Source organism: Thermobia domestica, chromosome 5 (genome assembly GCF_964235325.1).
Source record: "Thermobia domestica chromosome 5, izTheDome1.hap1.1, whole genome shotgun sequence".
NCBI classification, from domain to species: Eukaryota; Metazoa; Arthropoda; class Insecta; order Zygentoma; family Lepismatidae; genus Thermobia; species Thermobia domestica.
The window spans coordinates 132,312,735-132,331,025 of record NC_137458.1 but is presented as its reverse complement, the minus strand read 5'-3'; the positions used below and the strand labels follow the sequence as shown (position 1 = coordinate 132,331,025).

The following is an 18,291-nucleotide window of genomic DNA, read 5'->3' as shown; positions in this document are numbered from 1 at the left end:
AATAGTCATTATGCTAATTATTGGTTATTTCAGTAATATAAAATTTCATTAGATAACCATTTAGAACAAATATTCATAATTCCAATACTTATTCCGTATCTGAATAATCCGAATAATAATAAAAAAATATTTGATTACAGAAGGATACATTGTTCACATCTTCACAAGTAAGATTATTCCAGTTGTAACAGTATTACAATGTATTTTTGTTAATTACTATATAATGTAGTGTGTTGCGATGTAATAATACTGATATTACTACTAGTAGGGTCTACTACTTCTATTCGTGTAGTAGTAGTAGTAGTAGTAGTAGTAATAGTAACATAATATTTACGTTCTATTACAGAGGCTGTAAATGAAGCAAAATTGTAGTACGAAACTAATTTTCTCATTATTGGCATCAAGAAGTTACGTGTAATGACCCTTGAATTTTATTAATTCCCACGTAATGCAACTTTTATAGAAACCTCTTTTAATTGATAAATTTTTAAATACACATTTTCTAGTGCATTTAAGGTAAAACCATCATTTTTTTTTTTTTTAAAGACATTTTATGCTATAGGTGAAATCTGATGTAAACCGCACACTTCAACTTCTAGAGGTCGCTAGTACCGGAACTTGTTAAAAGGGAAGTGATTTTTCCTCCTTTTTTCTCCCCTCTCGTTACATGTACCAAAAATAAGTGTGCAATTTTCTTCTGCTTTGCGCGAATGCGCTTTGTTGCCACGTGCTCGACACAAAGGAAGTTTCCAGTTCGGGCCAATCCGGGAACCAAATAGATAGGTATAGGGAACAGAAGTTTAGGTACCTTTCAGAATCATTATATAGGCTAGTCCGCTGTGGTACAGTTCGCGGCAATGAAAATATTACAAAAAGTTTAAGTTCAAATTACTAATAAACTTTTGCGACGTATGCTTATGCATTCAGAAACACGTTTCGATCGACTACTGCTCCTGGTATTTAATCCAACTCCTCCTCTCCTTGTCTAAAGCAGCCTGCATGACCTAATATACTCTTTCCATTCAGCCCCCCCTCAAAAAAAAAAAAAAAAACAGGAACCATGTTTACAAACTTTATAGCTCTAAAACAGACTACTTTATTTGTTGGTTCTGAAATGATTTTCTAGAGTCTGAATTAAAAAAAAAAAAAAGAAAATCGCAAAATGTTCCCATAGCTTCACGAATGCCTTCATTTGCATTTTCTTCAAAGACTGAATATCACATCAAGCTAGGAAGATGTTCGTTGTGAAATCTATGGAAATTGTCAATCACGGTAGGAGGTTTTGTGCTTCCAATGTCTGTCATGAGGGCGCAGAGCTTTCTGACAGAAATGATGGTTATTCAATGATTAATTTCATTTTGTTTTCCAGTACTTGCAAGCAAATATTCCAGGGGCGTCATTTGAGCAGGACGGGAGGTTGTAATTCCTCCCTCCCTTGAGTTTGATAAATCACTGTTTGATCCAATATATAGTAAAACCTGACATAAAAAGTGAAACACTTATGTCGGCGGAAAATACCCCCCTCCCCCGTACAAAATCTAAAATGATTCTGCTTTTACCAACAAACCTATGGAGTTACAATAGCAGATTGTTAGAACGCTTACATTTGGTTTCAAGAGTCGAAGGTTTGATCCCAACCCATGCCCAAATTTTCTTACGCCGAGAGGCGTAAAATACACGAGCTTGCTTCTAGTATAATTCTTCTTTTTATGTACGGAGCAACAACAATTTTGCAAACATATTTTAATATTAGCTTACCTTGTGGTATTTCTTTTACGCTATCTTTCACTTCAAGCGGTGGAGCAACGGTAGGAACGGGACTAACTCCAGAGTCGTCCTCTTCACCAGTCTCTCTCTTGAAAATTGCGGGTGCCATGGTTCTGCAATAAACAACAAAGTGATAACATAAATGCAAACGTTCTAAAAATTTATGTCAACATATCTTGTACTGTGATTTAATGTAAATGAAACATGCTTCCATTGGGATCATATAACATCATTAACACACTCAAAAGTTTATTGTACCTTACTGGGTTGAGTTTCCGATATAATGTAATCAGAAAGATGAAAATCCATGCAAGGCAAGTAAAGATGGTGTTTTTCACCATTACAATATACGATACAGTCAATAAATGAATAAAGTCAATAGTAAAAGGAAATGTTCTTTAAACAAATGTTCTGCTTGCTTTGATTTATTAGTTAAGTAAAAAAAATGGGGGAAGGGTAAATAACATTTATAAAGAATCATAGTTTTAACTTCTTTTTTTTTTTGTTTTATTTAAATTAAGGTCTCGTAGTTATTCTGTACAGTAACGGAAATTAACCCTCATGCGGACTAAAACTTGGAAACTCAGACACACAATTTAAAGGAGTGAACTCAGCTAACACGTCAGCTACTTAAATGATTTCTTTACTTTCTCACTGCAAATTAAAGGTCCAATAAATTTTTCAACTTATTAATTTATTTTTGAAAATTGAAAACAGTGGAATATGAAAAATAATTGTTTTTTTTTCAATAGCCTTTTGATTCCAGTGGTTGATCTGGGACAAATCAAGACAATATGACATTTGGATCACTTTAACGAATTAATAAATGAAATGAAGTATTCTCTTTGCATAAAATAGTATAAGAAAAATGAAGTAAATAATTTTTTTTAGATATTTCCGGTTATGTTGTGTATTACGAATACTGTTTGTCCACGAAAGGAGACGAACCTTTTCAAATTGGAGACGAGACTAGAAAATTCACAAGCCTCGTCACCAACACTCGTTCACCCAAGTCTTAGATCTCAAACACTGTTTCACCGTCTCCTTTAGCCTAATCGGCATAACCGTGGGACGTAAAACTGAAAGATTTCATTTCATTTTCCAACACTGTTTCAGTGTTGCATGATTCATTATATATATATATATATATATATATATATATATATATATATATATATATATATATATATATATATATATATATATATATATATATATATATATATATATATAAAACAACTATAAATTGATAAAGTAATTGTATGAACACAATAAAGAACATTTATCAACATTTGAAAAGATATGCAAGTCATTACATAATATACTCCAACAGTGGCGTATTTAGGATTTCGTTTCGGGAAGAGCTTTGCATAACAAGTGAATAAGCACTTAAATTTTTCCGTTTGGGTGCCGACAAATTTTAATGAAGTTTTGCTGTAACAAATTCATTTCGGGGGGTAGGGCTTGAGCCCGATAGTCCCCCCTAAACACGCTACTGTATTCCAATAATAACTATGGTTTAAATATTTTTATATCTTACCCTTCGCCGATCTCTCGTGACGCGGAAGAATTCTAGTCACTTTTAGACGATATTAAGAAAAAAATCATGACAATTTTTTCTATATAAAACTTTGCAAAATGAGGTAAGATAAACTTTTTGAAAATCGAGACGAGATGAGATTATTTTGTTAAAAATCGAGACTACACGAGACGACGACACCATTTACGAGACGAGTAAATCGAATTTCTCGTCTCGTCCCGTGAAAAACAATGAATACGAAACCTTCCTTGATTTTATGGAAACTGACTTATCCGGTTGAGAGCAACAGACGGAGAAACCAAGGACATAATTATTTTAGGTCTTATACTTTATATCTTCAACTATATCGTAAATTTACATTAATTATTTCTGCAGTGGTTAAGGTATGTCAACACAAATAGAATATTTTGAAGTAGTTCGAATCGGCTAGGTCCGTAACCTTAAAATAAGAGCTTTTTCACCCCATTTGTGTAACTTCTTCACTCCACCTGGTGTTTCAGGTTCGTCATACATTTCAACCCAGGCTTTGCTCTAGCCACTGCTCTTCTTGCTGACTTATTAGCCACCTTGAGGCTACATTCTCCTCTTCTGTCCCAAATTATCCCACTTTTCTTTGCTTCTTTCTTCATGTTAATAGCTTCTTGCGCTTCCTCGTTTCACCACGTCTTTTTTTTTTTTTTTTTCCTACAGAGGACTGTTTCTGGAGCTCTACTCAAAGTGTTTCTCCGTGGTCATCAGTATAATCCTATTGTTTATTAGGATTGGCAATTTTGGATCTCTTCTTGTAGGTTTACTGCTTCCATCAGACCTTCTTTGAGTGATATATTTGATTTCGCTTCTTTAAATCTCCACCATCTACTTTTCTACTTTTCGGTTTTCTATTTCACGGCCTCCTATTGTGTCTACTCGCAAACTTCCAGTCTACGCTTACCATTCTATGCTGGGGACTACACTTTCGTAATTTATTATCTTTCAGTTTTTTTTTTTAAACTTCCTTGATATATTTTTCTATTGTCTTCGGCACAAACTGTAATCGACTTGACTTTCTTTTGCAGCACTCTTGTAAGTCAAAAGGTGTTCTTTCCTCTTCTTTATATATATATATATGGTATTGCAAATCGCCAAATCGAATGCTGTTGCAAAGTCTATCAGTATTTCTTCCTCGTTTCTTTCTCCCACGACCCAGTCATCGCAAGTTCTCTCAATCTCTTCCCAACTTCTACCGATATGTTCATTCAAGTCATCACCCACAATTACTCTTTCCTCTATTAGGATGCTGCGAAGCTCGTGATCCAAATCCTCTCAGGATTCTGCTTTTTATTCCTCCTCCCAGCCTACTTGCGCACACTACATTAATCATTTCGTCCCTGCATATCTTGATACTCAATATTCTGTCGCTCCTTTATTCACACTTACAATATTTTTCAGATTACTGGAAGAAAAAACAATCCGTACGCCGTTTCTCCATTGTCGATTTGCTCCACTATACAGAAACTAGTGCCCACCTCCTAGCTCTCTTACCTTATTATCTTTCCACTTTGTTTCTTGAACGCACCGGAACCCTAACTTTCTTCTTTCCATAAGAATTAGGGGGGCGCGGTGGCTCAGTGGTAGAGCGTTCACCTCTGGTGCTTGGGGTCCCGGGTTCGATCCCAGCCCCCGCCAAGTGAACCTTGTGGTGGACAAACACCGTGCTCGTGGGTTTTCTCGGGGCTCTCCCGTTTCCTCCCACTTTCTTCATTCCACCATTTCACTCATCTCTCATCATCACCGTCTCCTTTAGCCTAACCGGCATAACCGTGGGACGTAAAACTCAAAGATTTCATTTCATTTTCCATGAGATTTAGTTTTTCCTCCTCCTCGTCCATTCGTCCTGTTCCATTATTAAGTATTTTCACTCTTACCCTCACGTGGACTAGCTTCTTTAACGGAGCCCATCCTCGACACTATAGTATTTGCCCATTTCTTCCAGAACCTGGGTGAAGCCTCTGCACGTCGCCTACGGAATACACTCCAACATTTTCTTAGGCTTCAGTTAGAGGTCTCACCATAAAGTTTTCAGCGATGCTTTTATGACCGGATGCCCTTCCCGAGACGTCAACTTTCCCAATTTTACAAAGCTTGGAACCGTTAATGGAAAATATAAAAATACCGCTGAACCCAAAAGTATTTTCTTAAATCTATGTTTTCGTTTCTTTAATAGTCTGTATTCAAAACTACTACATTATGTTTTTGTATGAGAAGAATAAACATAAAATTATATTTGAAATATTCAAAACATGGCCCTCGATTAATAAGAAAGCTGACATAGGGAATCAAAAAAAATGAATGTTCGAGCTTGAGTACTGAACATTATTAGTCTATTATAAAATTATGTATTAATGCTGCAGAGTTGATATTTTGGCTGCTTCCGGATCGCCGTGTATATCCGTGTCATCGGTTCAGATTGAGCCTGAGAATCGAGAGGCAGACTTGGGTGATCCGGACAAAAGTGATTCCGGTGACCGTGGCCCGTTCCATCACTTCTACGATGGACTACTGCCGATCAAATGCTTTCAGTTGAATAAATGTGCAGTGAGTACTCCCATTACCGCTACTTCCGAGCTTCTAAAGAGAAACTCGCTATCCTTTTCATATAGCTGCTCAATTGTCTCACGATGTTGGTTTAACACCGAAAATTGTGTGCGTTCATTGAAATCGAACTCCAGAGAGTCTTTGAGATAGCCTCCTTACAATAGAAGAGTATTTGTTACCCATAATTGATGAAGCCTATCCTCTAAATTCTCTGACATATCTCCACCAAAAAAGAAGGAAAAAAACAGCAATATCAGTTCTAAACTTACTCAATGTTTCTGACCAACAACCTTTTATGGGTATGGCTTGAGTTGAAACTTTTAGGGGGAATTGTGGCTAGTGTTGCCACGAAATGAGAACTTTGAAACTCGCAACGTTTATAAACCGAGAAGTCATTACATATTATACTTCAATAACAAATATGGTTTAAATGATGTTATTTCACACCCTCCGTGACGCGGAAGGATTCTGGTAACTAACTCTATGGTCTATGAAACCCAGAGGCTCAATGCCCATGTTCATAAAAGCTCTCCATTGACTTCTGTCCTTAACCAACTGGATCCAGTTTCTACTTTGTATTCCTATTTCTGCGAGATCCATCTTAATATTCACTTCCTGTCTGCATCTAGGTCTTCCTAATGGTCGTTTTCCGATTGGACTTCCAGTTAAGACTTTGAAAGCATTCCTACTTTCTTCCATTCTTACTGCATGACGTGCCCACCTAAGCCTCCTAGATGTGATGACCCTAACAGTGTTTGGTAATTCTGGTAACTACTAGATGGAATTAAGGCAAAATATCAGGCCATAAATTTTGTACCCAAATTTAGAACACGAGTCAAGACAAGAAAGAATTCTTCGAAAATTGTGACGAGAAAAATCTTATTACTTGTCTCGTCTCGTCTCTCAGGCAATACTAACAGTTGCTAAATGCTCACCTATTGTACAAGAGAGGGGAGCTTGACCCTATCTCATGCCATGTGAGTTTGTGGTACCCGTGGGTTTTCCCCACACTCTCTTATTCCACCAATTGTATGTTCGTAATCGTTCATTTGAATTTATTATTCGTCTCCTTTAACTTGAAAAGAATAACTGTGTAACGCTATCAGTACAATGAAAGAAAAAGGCGTTGAATCGTGCGTTTTATAAACCATATACTTTATATATACAAAGTTTCAGCTGCTAATTAACAAATACTTCAAAGTAATTTCCCATTCAAATTTTCAGTTGCAAGCTTTCGGTTGAACATAAGTTTATTCTCAAACTTGATGCTCATACAAGATATAAACCCAAAATTTGCAACACGCGGGCTCATGGAATTTTTGCACATATAAAAGTTCGGGACCTGAATCCAGCAGAGAGGAGCTAGTCTAATAACGAGCAACTATATTGTGCTAAACAATTTTCATTTTTTAAAAAGGTTTTAGGTTGAAAATCCTGTTATTTGTTTAAATAAAATATATACGGTACGTAACAAGAAAATGAGTCAGAAACAGGAAAAATGTAAATAAAATCACAAAAAAAAACTTAAGTTACATAACGTGTGTATATGCCGCAACCGATTCGTTTAGATACGCCACAATGCATCACTAACTCGAGTTCAATATTTGTTTCCGAAACATTGCATAATACTCTACAAATGGATTCCTATCCTTGAAAAAGGAATTTCACTTGCTTATTTTCTTGTTTAAAGTACGTATTTATTCTCTCTCTCTCGTTTAACTCTGTTTCCTGTCATTTGCATATGTCATCTCTTCCTTCTTGTGACTGCGAATGAAGAAAAACAATCCACAAGGAAAATTAAATTTCTCTCTCTTCATTGCAGGGATTCTACATAACAAATTTTACGTATAGAAAAGAACATTAAGAGTCAAGATTAAAACTATAGGTACATACAGTCTCTTTCAGTAGCCTATGCGGAACTTCATTCGAACTCCCAAGTCCATGTCGGTTTAGAATACACGCAATTTTTGTATTCGTATATTAAGTATAACAAATATTTATTGTATCATATCATCTCGTAGAGACAACAAAAACCCGGTAACCTTCCTTTTGTATATGGCACTGGTCTATTCATAAAACATGATATTAATATTTCTTTGAAAACCTCTAAATTTACTCACATCTATTGGTGGTATGCTGAGAAAAATTCGTTATCCGAACAGCGGTATATTGCACAAATATACGGAATTCATAAGTTTACTACGGAAATCTGTACAAACTTTACGTTATCCATATGCTACATACCTACTGCCCTTTTCCCGCTTAGATGTTACATCATGTCGCTGCAGGATGTCTGACATCTAACAGGCTTCCGTATATTACATACGTATACGTGTGTTATATCAGCTATGTGTTATACAAGATGTTTCGAAACAACACCAACAACATTTGGGAGATGATGCCTGTCACAAAGATAAGACAAAAAGTATAGACCAACCTGGGTGCAGACGTCCGTCATTTCGGAGTTATAGTCTGCCAAAAACACAAAAAACTGAACTTTAAAAGGTCAATAACTACAAAAGTATGGGACTTACCGTAGTCGGGTGACGACCTCTTAAGAACTGAGGTGTCCTATCCAAATATCTATGTTTCAGAATTCTGTGGTACTTCCGCAATAAATTTATAGAGGTAGTTAGCGAGTACTTCAAATTATATACATGTAGCCAAACTCCTTCTATAAAAATTGTTGTGTGAGTATCGCAGGCTTCTGAAACATGTATTTTTGGATAGGGCACATATTAGTTCCTAAGTGAAGTCTTGACCCGACTACGGTAGGTCCCATAGCATTGGAGCTATGGACTTTTAAAATTCACCTTTTTCAGTGCTCTCGAACTACCTCTATAAAAAATGTTGCGGAAGTACCGCAGGATTCTGAAACATGGATATTTGGATAGGGCACATACTAGTTCCTAAGTGGAATCTTGACCCGACTACAGTAGGTCCCACAGTATTGGAGCTATGAACCTGTAAAATTCATTGTTGTATGTTTTCGGCAGTCTATAACTACGAAAGGGAGTATCTCTGCGCCCAAGTTGGTCTATAATTTTTGTCTTATCTTCGTGTCAGAAATCACCTCTCGAACGTTGTTGTTTTGAAACACCCTGTATATTAATCTATGCCAAGCCAAACAAATTAACACCTAATACAAAACCAGTTAGGATTGTAATTTTATGAGGTATCAATTTGTTAATTTGACACAGACTTCCATGAGTAATGAATTATTTTCTACCTTTAAGCGCTTTATTATTTTCTGCTTTTTTAGCGCTTTTGATGAAATCCGTTAATATTGTTTTAAGTTTTTATAATAACGATTATATCTATATAAAGGGAAAGAATAACAAATGATTTTTTTTTTTAAGTTTCCTTATGGATAGTTTATTAGTACGTGTTGTAGTTCACTGGTACATTTCCTACAAGTTGATTCTACCTTCACACACTGACCCATGTTGCAGTAAGATATTATTATTATTATTATTATTATTATGTGTCAGTACGATTATTTATTAATGCTCAAGTTTTAAAAGAGATTTTTAAATTGTTTTAAGTACATGAAAAACCCAGCTCCCTGAAAAAGTCTGCCTCCCGTAAAGCAACTTGCTGGCCACACCACTGATTATGGTATATGAAAAAAAGTAGTGACACTACTGCTGTCACATGAGAGGCATGAACCAGATAGCCACAAGTATTTGGTACTTGATGCTGGAAAGCTGGACGAGGAAAATGTGTCGAGTGGTAATGGTTGGGTCTTATTTAAATACAAACTGAATCAAAATTCCCTAGAAACACGTGAAGCTGACAAGGGAACCTTTCGAGAATGATAGTTGCAGTGAAAGATGTGACCTATGCCAATTGAAAGAGCTGTAACAGAGATGTCCATTCCCAAAAAATTAGCTGCCCACAGCAACAGGTTCAAGAAATATAAGGGGTGGAAGTTCGGGAAACAGCAAGGTTGGACAAGAGAGGAAAAGTGCAAATTCCGCAAAAGAGGGGGGCACGGCAAAATACAATGCTGACAAGTGATGTATAGAAAGAGACTTGCCACAATAGAGAACAAATGAAGGCCACCAGTGGGGTTAACAGTGTTGCCAGCTGCGATGAAAAGTACATGTTTTGCAAAGAGCACTATATGAAGTGAGTGCAATATTCAGTGTCAATTTGTCATGTAGAACATAAGATATGACGTGTATAATCAGTGGTACAACCTAACAAAAGAGAATAGAAAAAACAGAAGTATGAAAAATACGGGAAAGACGGAATTGGCCATAATGCGCCACATTTGATCATGAGCTGTGCATATTAGAATGAACAAAACAAGAAGCACCAACTATGCAGGAAACCGACGTCCCTATAGTCGAAAAAAAAACGAGTTCCAAAGTTGGCAGCACTGGCCATGAAAATCCAGACAATTCTAATATAGTTAGGCCACTCGCTTCACACAAAGAAAATTTCGGCAACCGGCATTAGCCTCCGCATCATTTGTACATGCTCGTCCACATTGTACGTGCAATTGTTCGATTAGACAATGGTCCAAACCGAAGATACATTTGCAGTGAGCACAGCGGAATACTGTCAATCCGTCACACATGGTACAATGATCGTCTGTGAATGTCTCGAAACAGTACTCTAGAGGTGTCGGAACCTTTGGTGGTCTTTCTATCACATATCCACACCTGTAGAAAGAAACATAACCAAAGGATCGATCTGCTGTGTGTTGCTGTCGCAGTACTATCACCGCCTATATGATATTTCCAGCGTGTCCCACCTAACTCTGCGACTGAAATTGTTCCAAAGCGAAAAAAATTTGACATCAAGTTGTGCAGGAATGTACCCATGTCAGCGGGCGACAAACTTCTGTGAGACTCAAGTGCTCCCAAGTCCCCCATCATAGGGTCCCAGGGGCCAACTTCAAAATTTCAAATAGCACCATCGGTCGAGTTATATTTCTTTCGATAAATCTTGGAATATGCCACAACGCATATCAGAAATATTTACTATATGGGATTTCAAAATGGCCGCCAAAAATATCTGCTCGGTGACAAGAACAACGCGCATTTTGGCGACCATTTTGAAACCCGTGCTTCATATAGCAAATGTTTCTTATAGGCGGTGTTGTATCTATCCAGGGAAATATCATCCGCCCCCTATTCCCATTTGAAATATTGCGGTTGACCCCTCGAGAATTATGATGGGGGCCCTGGGGGACTTGCTTCTTACAAAGTTTTCTTGGCCCTCGACATGAGTACATTCCTGTGCTATTGGATTTGCAACATTTCTTTTCGCTTCGCAGCAATTTGAGATCACAATGTTTGATGCCATGTTAAGACACAACACATATTTGTGGCGGCCATTTTGAAAAACATGTTTCATATAACAAATGTTTCCTATAGGTGTTGTTGCACATTTCATGATCTATCGAGAGAGTTGCCAGTCGGTCCCTGTTGCCATTTGAAAGTTTGAAGTTGGCTCCTGGGGCCCTATTATGGGGATCCTGGGGGCACTTGCTTTTCACAGAGTTTTATCACCCCCTGACATTGATACATTCCTGCACAACTGGATCCGTCACATTTTTGTTCGTTTCGCAAATCTTTCAGGTCACAAAGTTTGGTAAGACACCCTGTATATTCCCACATACGACCCAACCATGACATAATGCTCACTACTTCTCTTATCGGTTGTTGGCTCAACCCAACCATTTCATGTTCCCCTACTTGACATTGCCTCAATCACTCTAGCATTGATGCATTCCGAGTGATGCCTGTTGCCGGAATTTTCTTTTTGTGAAGCGAGTGGCCTGACTATATTAGACTTGTCTGGATGTTCATGGCCAGTGTTGCCAACTTTGGAACTCGTTTTTCTTTTCGACTCTAGGGACGTCGGTTTCCTGCATAGTCGGTGCTTCTTGTTTTGTTCATTCTAATATGCACAGCTCGTGATCAAATGTGGCGCATTATGGCCAATTCCGTCTTTCCCGTGTTTTTCATACTCTGTTTTTCTATTTTCTTTTGTTAGATTGTACTACTGATTACACACGCCATATCTTATGTTCTACATGACAGGTTGACACTGAATATTGCACTCACTTCATATTGTGTTCTTTGCAAAACATGTACTTTTCATTGCAGTTGGCAACACTGTTAACCCCACTGGTGGCCTTCATTTGTTCCCTATTGTGGCAAAACTCTTTCTATACATCACTTGTCAGCATTGTATTTTGCCTTGCCCCCCTTTTTTGCGGAATTTGCACCTTTCCCCCTTGTCCAACCTTGCTGTTTCCCGAACTTCCATCCCTTATATTTCTTGAACCTATTGCTATGGGCAGCTAATTTTTTGGGAATGCTCATCTCTATTACAGCTCTTTCAATTGGCATAGGCCACATCTTTCACTGCAACTATCATTTTCGGAAGGTTCCCTTGTGAGGAGTAAACAATTGGATTGAGAATCGACCATCATATTTGTGTCCGCCATCTTGAATTCACCTTGAAACCTTTACATGGGAAAATCCATGACATACATGAAACGACTAGAATTTCAAAAGAAATGCAATGGTGAATGCTTGAAAAATGTTTTTTGTTCAGTTGCAGGTTGATGCAGATTGTCGGTAACGCGTGAAGAACGAATGGAAATCTCCAGTGATTCGTTACTCCAGAAATTAACAGCAAGAGAACTATATTTGGAAGAAATGTAGCCAGTAACTTTAAGGTTTCATCTCAATATTCAAATAGTGTAACTTCGTAAAAACCCCAGAAAACAATTCACGGTGACAACAGATTGCTAGTACAAAGCAAGAACATTGACTGATCAGTGTATTCAGTCTACAGTACAGTATAGCGCGGTATCTCTAATCGCGTGGGGTTGTTTTGGAGGCAGACGTGTAGGTTATATGTTTAAGATAGAGGGTAATATGAACACTAAAATGTATAACAATATTCTGTAGCATCGTGCTATACATTCTGGCATGCAACTAATTGCAAGTAACTGTGGATGATCATTTACGACTCGCAAAAGTTTAGAAAATGCGTCAAATTATTATTGGCGTTTGAGAGATAAGAAGAAATGGTGCGCAAATCCTTTGTCTTGTTAGTCTCAAGAGACCCATATATATATATATATATATATATATATATATATATATATATATATATATATATATAGAGAGAGAGAGAGAGAGAGAGAGAGAGACTGTTCCATAATTCGTGTAATTTTCTACAGCACTGGGAGAAGATGAAGTTTTCACACTATTAATATAAAATTTGGCACTCTTATTGAGAAATATCTGAATTTTTCGAATTTCTAGAGGTCCCGTATGTCAATAATAAGGATATTTATGATTTTTTCTTTTAATTTTTGAAAGAGGGCTATAACCCCACATTAGTCACTGGCACATGCAAGGAGTACTGGAATATTAATTCTCTGACATTTGTGAATAATCTGACGCTCACTGGCATTTCCGGAACAAAATTTTGAATTTTTATAAAGATCAATCATCTGACGCTTCGCCCCCTGTGCCTCCCTAAGGCGGTGGTTACCAAAATAACATTCCAGATATTAAAAACGCATACTTTTTTGCTACAACGATGCCAAATTTCACATTAATTAACAAAAAATACCTTCTTCTCGTATGTCCCTACTAAGGATATTTATGGTGATTTTCTTATTTTTGAAAGGAAGCTGTAGCCCCATTATCAGTCACTCTTACATGTAAGGAGCATTGCAGCATTAATTCTATGACATTCGTGATTAATCAGACCTTTACTGGCACTCCGAAAATAAATTTTGGAATTTTGATAACACATCACCCACCACTTTTTTACGCCCCTTGCCCCCCCCAAAGGGAAGCTTTTCCAAAATAATGTTTGAGACGGCTTTACTAGCTTTATGAATGAGTGTTCTTGCATTTCGTAACAATACAACTCATTTGCCCCAAAATAATTATTGGAGAAAACTGATTCCAAAATTTAACATTGAATCTCCCATAAGGAAAATGAACTTTTGTGTTTACACCCCCAAAAGGGGGGCTAAACACGAATTTTCTCCTATTTCCTTTAGGAATTCGAAAAATTCAGATATTTCTCAATAAGAGTGCCAAATTTTACATTAATAGTGTGAAAACTTTATCTTCTCCCAGTGCTGTAGAATATTACACGAATTATGGAACAGTCTATATCATATATATATAAAAAATCAGTCAAATGAAAGACAGTCAATAATATAGGACTATGGAGAACAGTACGCGCACAAACGCCGGAAATAATTAGACATCTAGAATATGAATTATGCATGAAACAAAATTAGGAACGAATTGAGAGGTCAAAAACACTAGAAAATCTGTGTTGGGAAGGGAAGGTATTTCGCGGGTTTATTGAAAGGTTCCAGAGGGGAAAAAAAGAGAGAGAAAGAGAAGGGCCAATCATAAACGTTCATCTGGTATTTATAAGTGGAGAGTTTCTGTAAAAATTGGAAACAAGAATACAATATTGCCATCTTATAACACATGTTCATATGTGTTGTCAACCGAAGTCAAAGGAGTACAACGGACACCTCAGCGGAATGCTTACTGCATGGCAATGGCGCAATACGTACTCTTCAAAATGTCAATTTGTTTCTTATTTCGTTCCAAGTATACTTTGAGGAAAAGTTTGTTCAGAAATCTGAAAAAACTGCACGTTAAAATGTTCGCTGCGCAACGTAAGTAAAGGGGTAGACGGTAGGGATTGGTGTCTTAGGAATACACTCTTTAATACTATTGGTTATTGAAAAAAGGACTTCAATGTCACGGTTCAGCAGACACCGCGATAGGCTATATAAGGCAGTCATTTCCAACTGGCTAATGTGTAAAGTAGGATCATGTTTTTCTAATCTAAGGAAGGCAGAAAGAAACACAATAAGATGAGAGGAAGGATATGATGTTGGCAGTGTAAGAAGAGTCATGAACACATGAGTTTTATGCCTACGAAACCTTTGGCCACGCTATCGATGTTCTTGTTTGACTGTCACCACTGTATTATTTTTTTAATGTCAGATTACCTGACAGCTCTTTCCTTCCCCGCTCCGTACGGTTTATTGGAAAGAGGAGTAGGAAATTGTAACGTCACAGACCACTCAGTTGGAAAGGACTGTTATAAGGGGGAAAAAGCCACAGGTGTAAATTTAAATGAAGTTGAAAAGAACAGTGAACACCAGCTATGATATTACTCAACTGTAATACGCTTCTGTTTTAAGTTTACCTTTGTCAAGTCGTCACACATATGCACAATACATACGAGGGTATTTTCAAAAGTTTCTGGGTTGACAGTGAAATATCACGCTATTGGATAAAATAGCTCGTGGCATTTATGGAAGAAATAATGTATCGGAATCAACCTTACTGTATGACAATTCTCCAATCCACACGGCTGTTGTTGACAAGGTGCCATTGCTAAGTCTGGGTTGTGTAAGACGAAGTCACAGTCTTTTACAGCAGCCTGGGCAGCAACAGCCTTGTGGATTGAAGCATTGCTATATAGTATGCAAGCTCAACGCACGCTGACTGATTTTGATTTATGTGACTTCTTTCAGCAAACTGACTCAGCTACCCAGTTGAAATTGATACAATATTTCGTCCATAGATGGCACTATATACCACGAACAACTTTATTATCAGGGCACGTAATCTCAGTGTCAAGCCGGAATTTTTTGCAAATACCCCTGTAAATAGATAAGAAAAAAAGTGTTACTATGAATACCTCTGTGAGTATAAGAAAAAGTGACAATCAGTGGCGTGTTTAGGGGGGGCTTCCGGCTTAAGCTCCCCGAAATTGTATTTACTATATTAAAGTAAATGATATATCTTGCAGAATTTTCACATTTCCCGGAACAAAATCGTAAATACGCCACTGGTAACAATGAATACCCTGTTAGATAAGAAAATAGTATGACAATGAACTGAATCTATTCATGTATGTATTTTCAAGCAGTTCCTAACTTAACAAGTTCTCCCTGAGAAAAACACATTACATTGATGAACAAACTAGATAAGTGTAAATTACAAGACGCCCAAAAAAGTACACATTGTTCTACAGAGAAAGACAAGATAAAAATGTTTTTTGAGAAACCAGACTGTAGTAAGCAAGAATGCAAAAGAATAACTAAGAAGAAACTTAATTAACGAAATGAAACCAAGAGAGATTGTAATTTTATAAAGGACTCCATTTCTTATGTGATATGCAAAGAGGAAAAGCTTATTAGAGAGAACGAAGAAAGATAAATTGTCTGTCAAAGAATTCATAGAGAAAAAAGAAAGGAAAAGTCCTAGTGAATTATGCACCGAAAGAAGAGGAAATCATCTTCAAGTCTTCTCACGTTTTTCTTACAGAATAATAGAGTTAGGGAACTGCGTGGTTGAAATTCAAAAATTCAAGATGTTCCATTGTATCTTCTTTTGTATACCTCTGAGAATTTAAGAAACTAACATTTCTTCAATATTATTGTTATTATTATTGTAAATACATAAGGTACTCATATAAATTTTATTATTATGTAATGGACTACTGACTGCTAGAAAGCAAATTGCTGATATTTTCATGTCTAAGATGAAATGTTTGAAGAATATTTACAAGTACAGAACACCGTGAACTTTAAAATCCTTTACACTAGATTTTTATGCCACAAAAATTGTACTTTTTTTTTTTTTCGGAAACTTTGTCTATATAATGCTCCAAATTCGAATGCTGTATTGATGATTGAACAGTGAAACTACAACTTGCATTTTACTTTTTGTGTTCATTCCTTTACACCAAATCGTAAACTTGTTTTTGAAATTTTAAAAACAAATTGAGAGTCTCAGGATTCAGCGTTGCCAAATCGGAAAGCAAAAATATATCTAAGTTCAGTGAAAAATTCATACTTTTATTAAAATATCTGGATATATATATATATATGTAATGATTTTTTTGTATTTACCTCAGCTTTCTGCTTCTTCAACAGTTATGCCTATTTAATGATAATGCTGATATAGAACAGATAATTTCTTCTTGTAGCATTCAGAGGCATCACAAATCTCAACAACATACATAATAATTGATGCGTTTATCAATCGGACAGTTTAGCTCTTTTCGGTTCTTTGTTGAGTCGCACTCGACATTTAATCTTGTTCTTTCATTCCGATGTTGAACCACGCTCGACATGCTATTTGCAGTTGATTTTGTTTAATGTCGAGTGTTTGTTGGTTAATTTCTTTACTACTACATCTAGTGGAAAATGATTAAAACATTATTTTCACCCTTGTTTTAATAGGTGGAGTTAATGTAGTAGGTTCTCACTTTGAAAAATAAATAATTATATACCAAACAAAGCAAAGAGTTAAAAGTTCATATGGCTGCTTGTTATATACAATAAGGAAAACTAGAAAATAATACGAAAAAAAATCTGTGGATTGCACCAATTATTCTTGTTTCCCATATTGCTTTTAAAAAATTGTAATCTACACATAAACCTGTACACCTGACAACGCTGTCACTCGCTAAATATCGCTTCCAATCATTAACTGATTGCTGACGGTGCATCACAACTACCATAATTTCTTATGTCTTCTTTTGGTTCGCTTTTTTCATCTTTACTCCCCTATTACTGTTTGATCTACTTTCCAAATCTTTTACAATAACTTCCTAATCAATTTCACCGAAATAGTTTTCGGAGTCGCTTATTGGTTTAAAAAAAAAGAAAAAGAAAGAAAAGAAAAAAGAATATATCATCTCTAGACGTGAAAGGATCTTAATCTTAATTTCATCAAAAAAATAAGAAAATAATTATAATCTTTATTTAAATAAGAAAAGAGAATTTTAATCTTTATTTCAACCCCCCCCCCAAAAAAAAAGAATTCTATCTTTACGAGTACATTGCAGATACTCTTGCCAGCTACTGTAAAATCAAACAACTACATTTAGAATGGAAACAAGTTACCCGGGATAAGACATCAGAGTGGAAACGACAGCAGATTATAGTGTCAGAAGCATCCCGACACAAGAGTGGACGGGGATAAATTAGATCGGTTCATGGCCGATATAAGAGTGTTGATTTCATACAAGGGAAAATGCTTTACAAATTTGAACTATTGTATTGTAATTTAGCATGGTTGTTACATCAAAACTCACTTGTCAGACTCAGGAAATCATAATAGTTTAAGCAATCATCTGTCATCTATCGTGTGTTTTTAACATAGTTGTAAATATACTTAAGAAAAAATGGAGCTTAATAATTAGAACCGAACTAAATACCCTATTCGCCTATTTGGTTTGAAACTTTTTTTTTTTTTATTTTTTTTTTTTTACAGGCCGCTCAATCCATATAAGAAAAATTTGATTCTTTTCTCTATAGAATTGAAACCCGGGGCGCGAGTAGACTTCTACAACTTCCGGTCCGGTTTCAATAGAAG

At 36.3% G+C, this 18,291-nt stretch overlaps 1 protein-coding gene across 4 annotated transcripts in view; it reads right to left on the bottom strand.

Annotated features, from left to right (window-relative positions):
* The window catches only part of LOC145686136 (synaptotagmin 1-like), a 473,180-nt gene that overhangs the window by 89,618 nt on the left and 365,271 nt on the right, over nt 1-18,291 (bottom strand). For all 4 annotated transcript variants that reach the window (XR_014131519.1, XM_081759121.1, XM_081759123.1 and 1 more), the window contains exon 4: nt 1,759-1,880. Coding sequence is in view for 3 of the 4 variants with exons in the window: in XM_081759121.1 (XP_081615247.1) it covers nt 1,759-1,876 (118 nt within the window). In the remaining variant the exon portion in view is untranslated. The remainder of the gene's footprint in view (nt 1-1,758; nt 1,881-18,291) is intronic.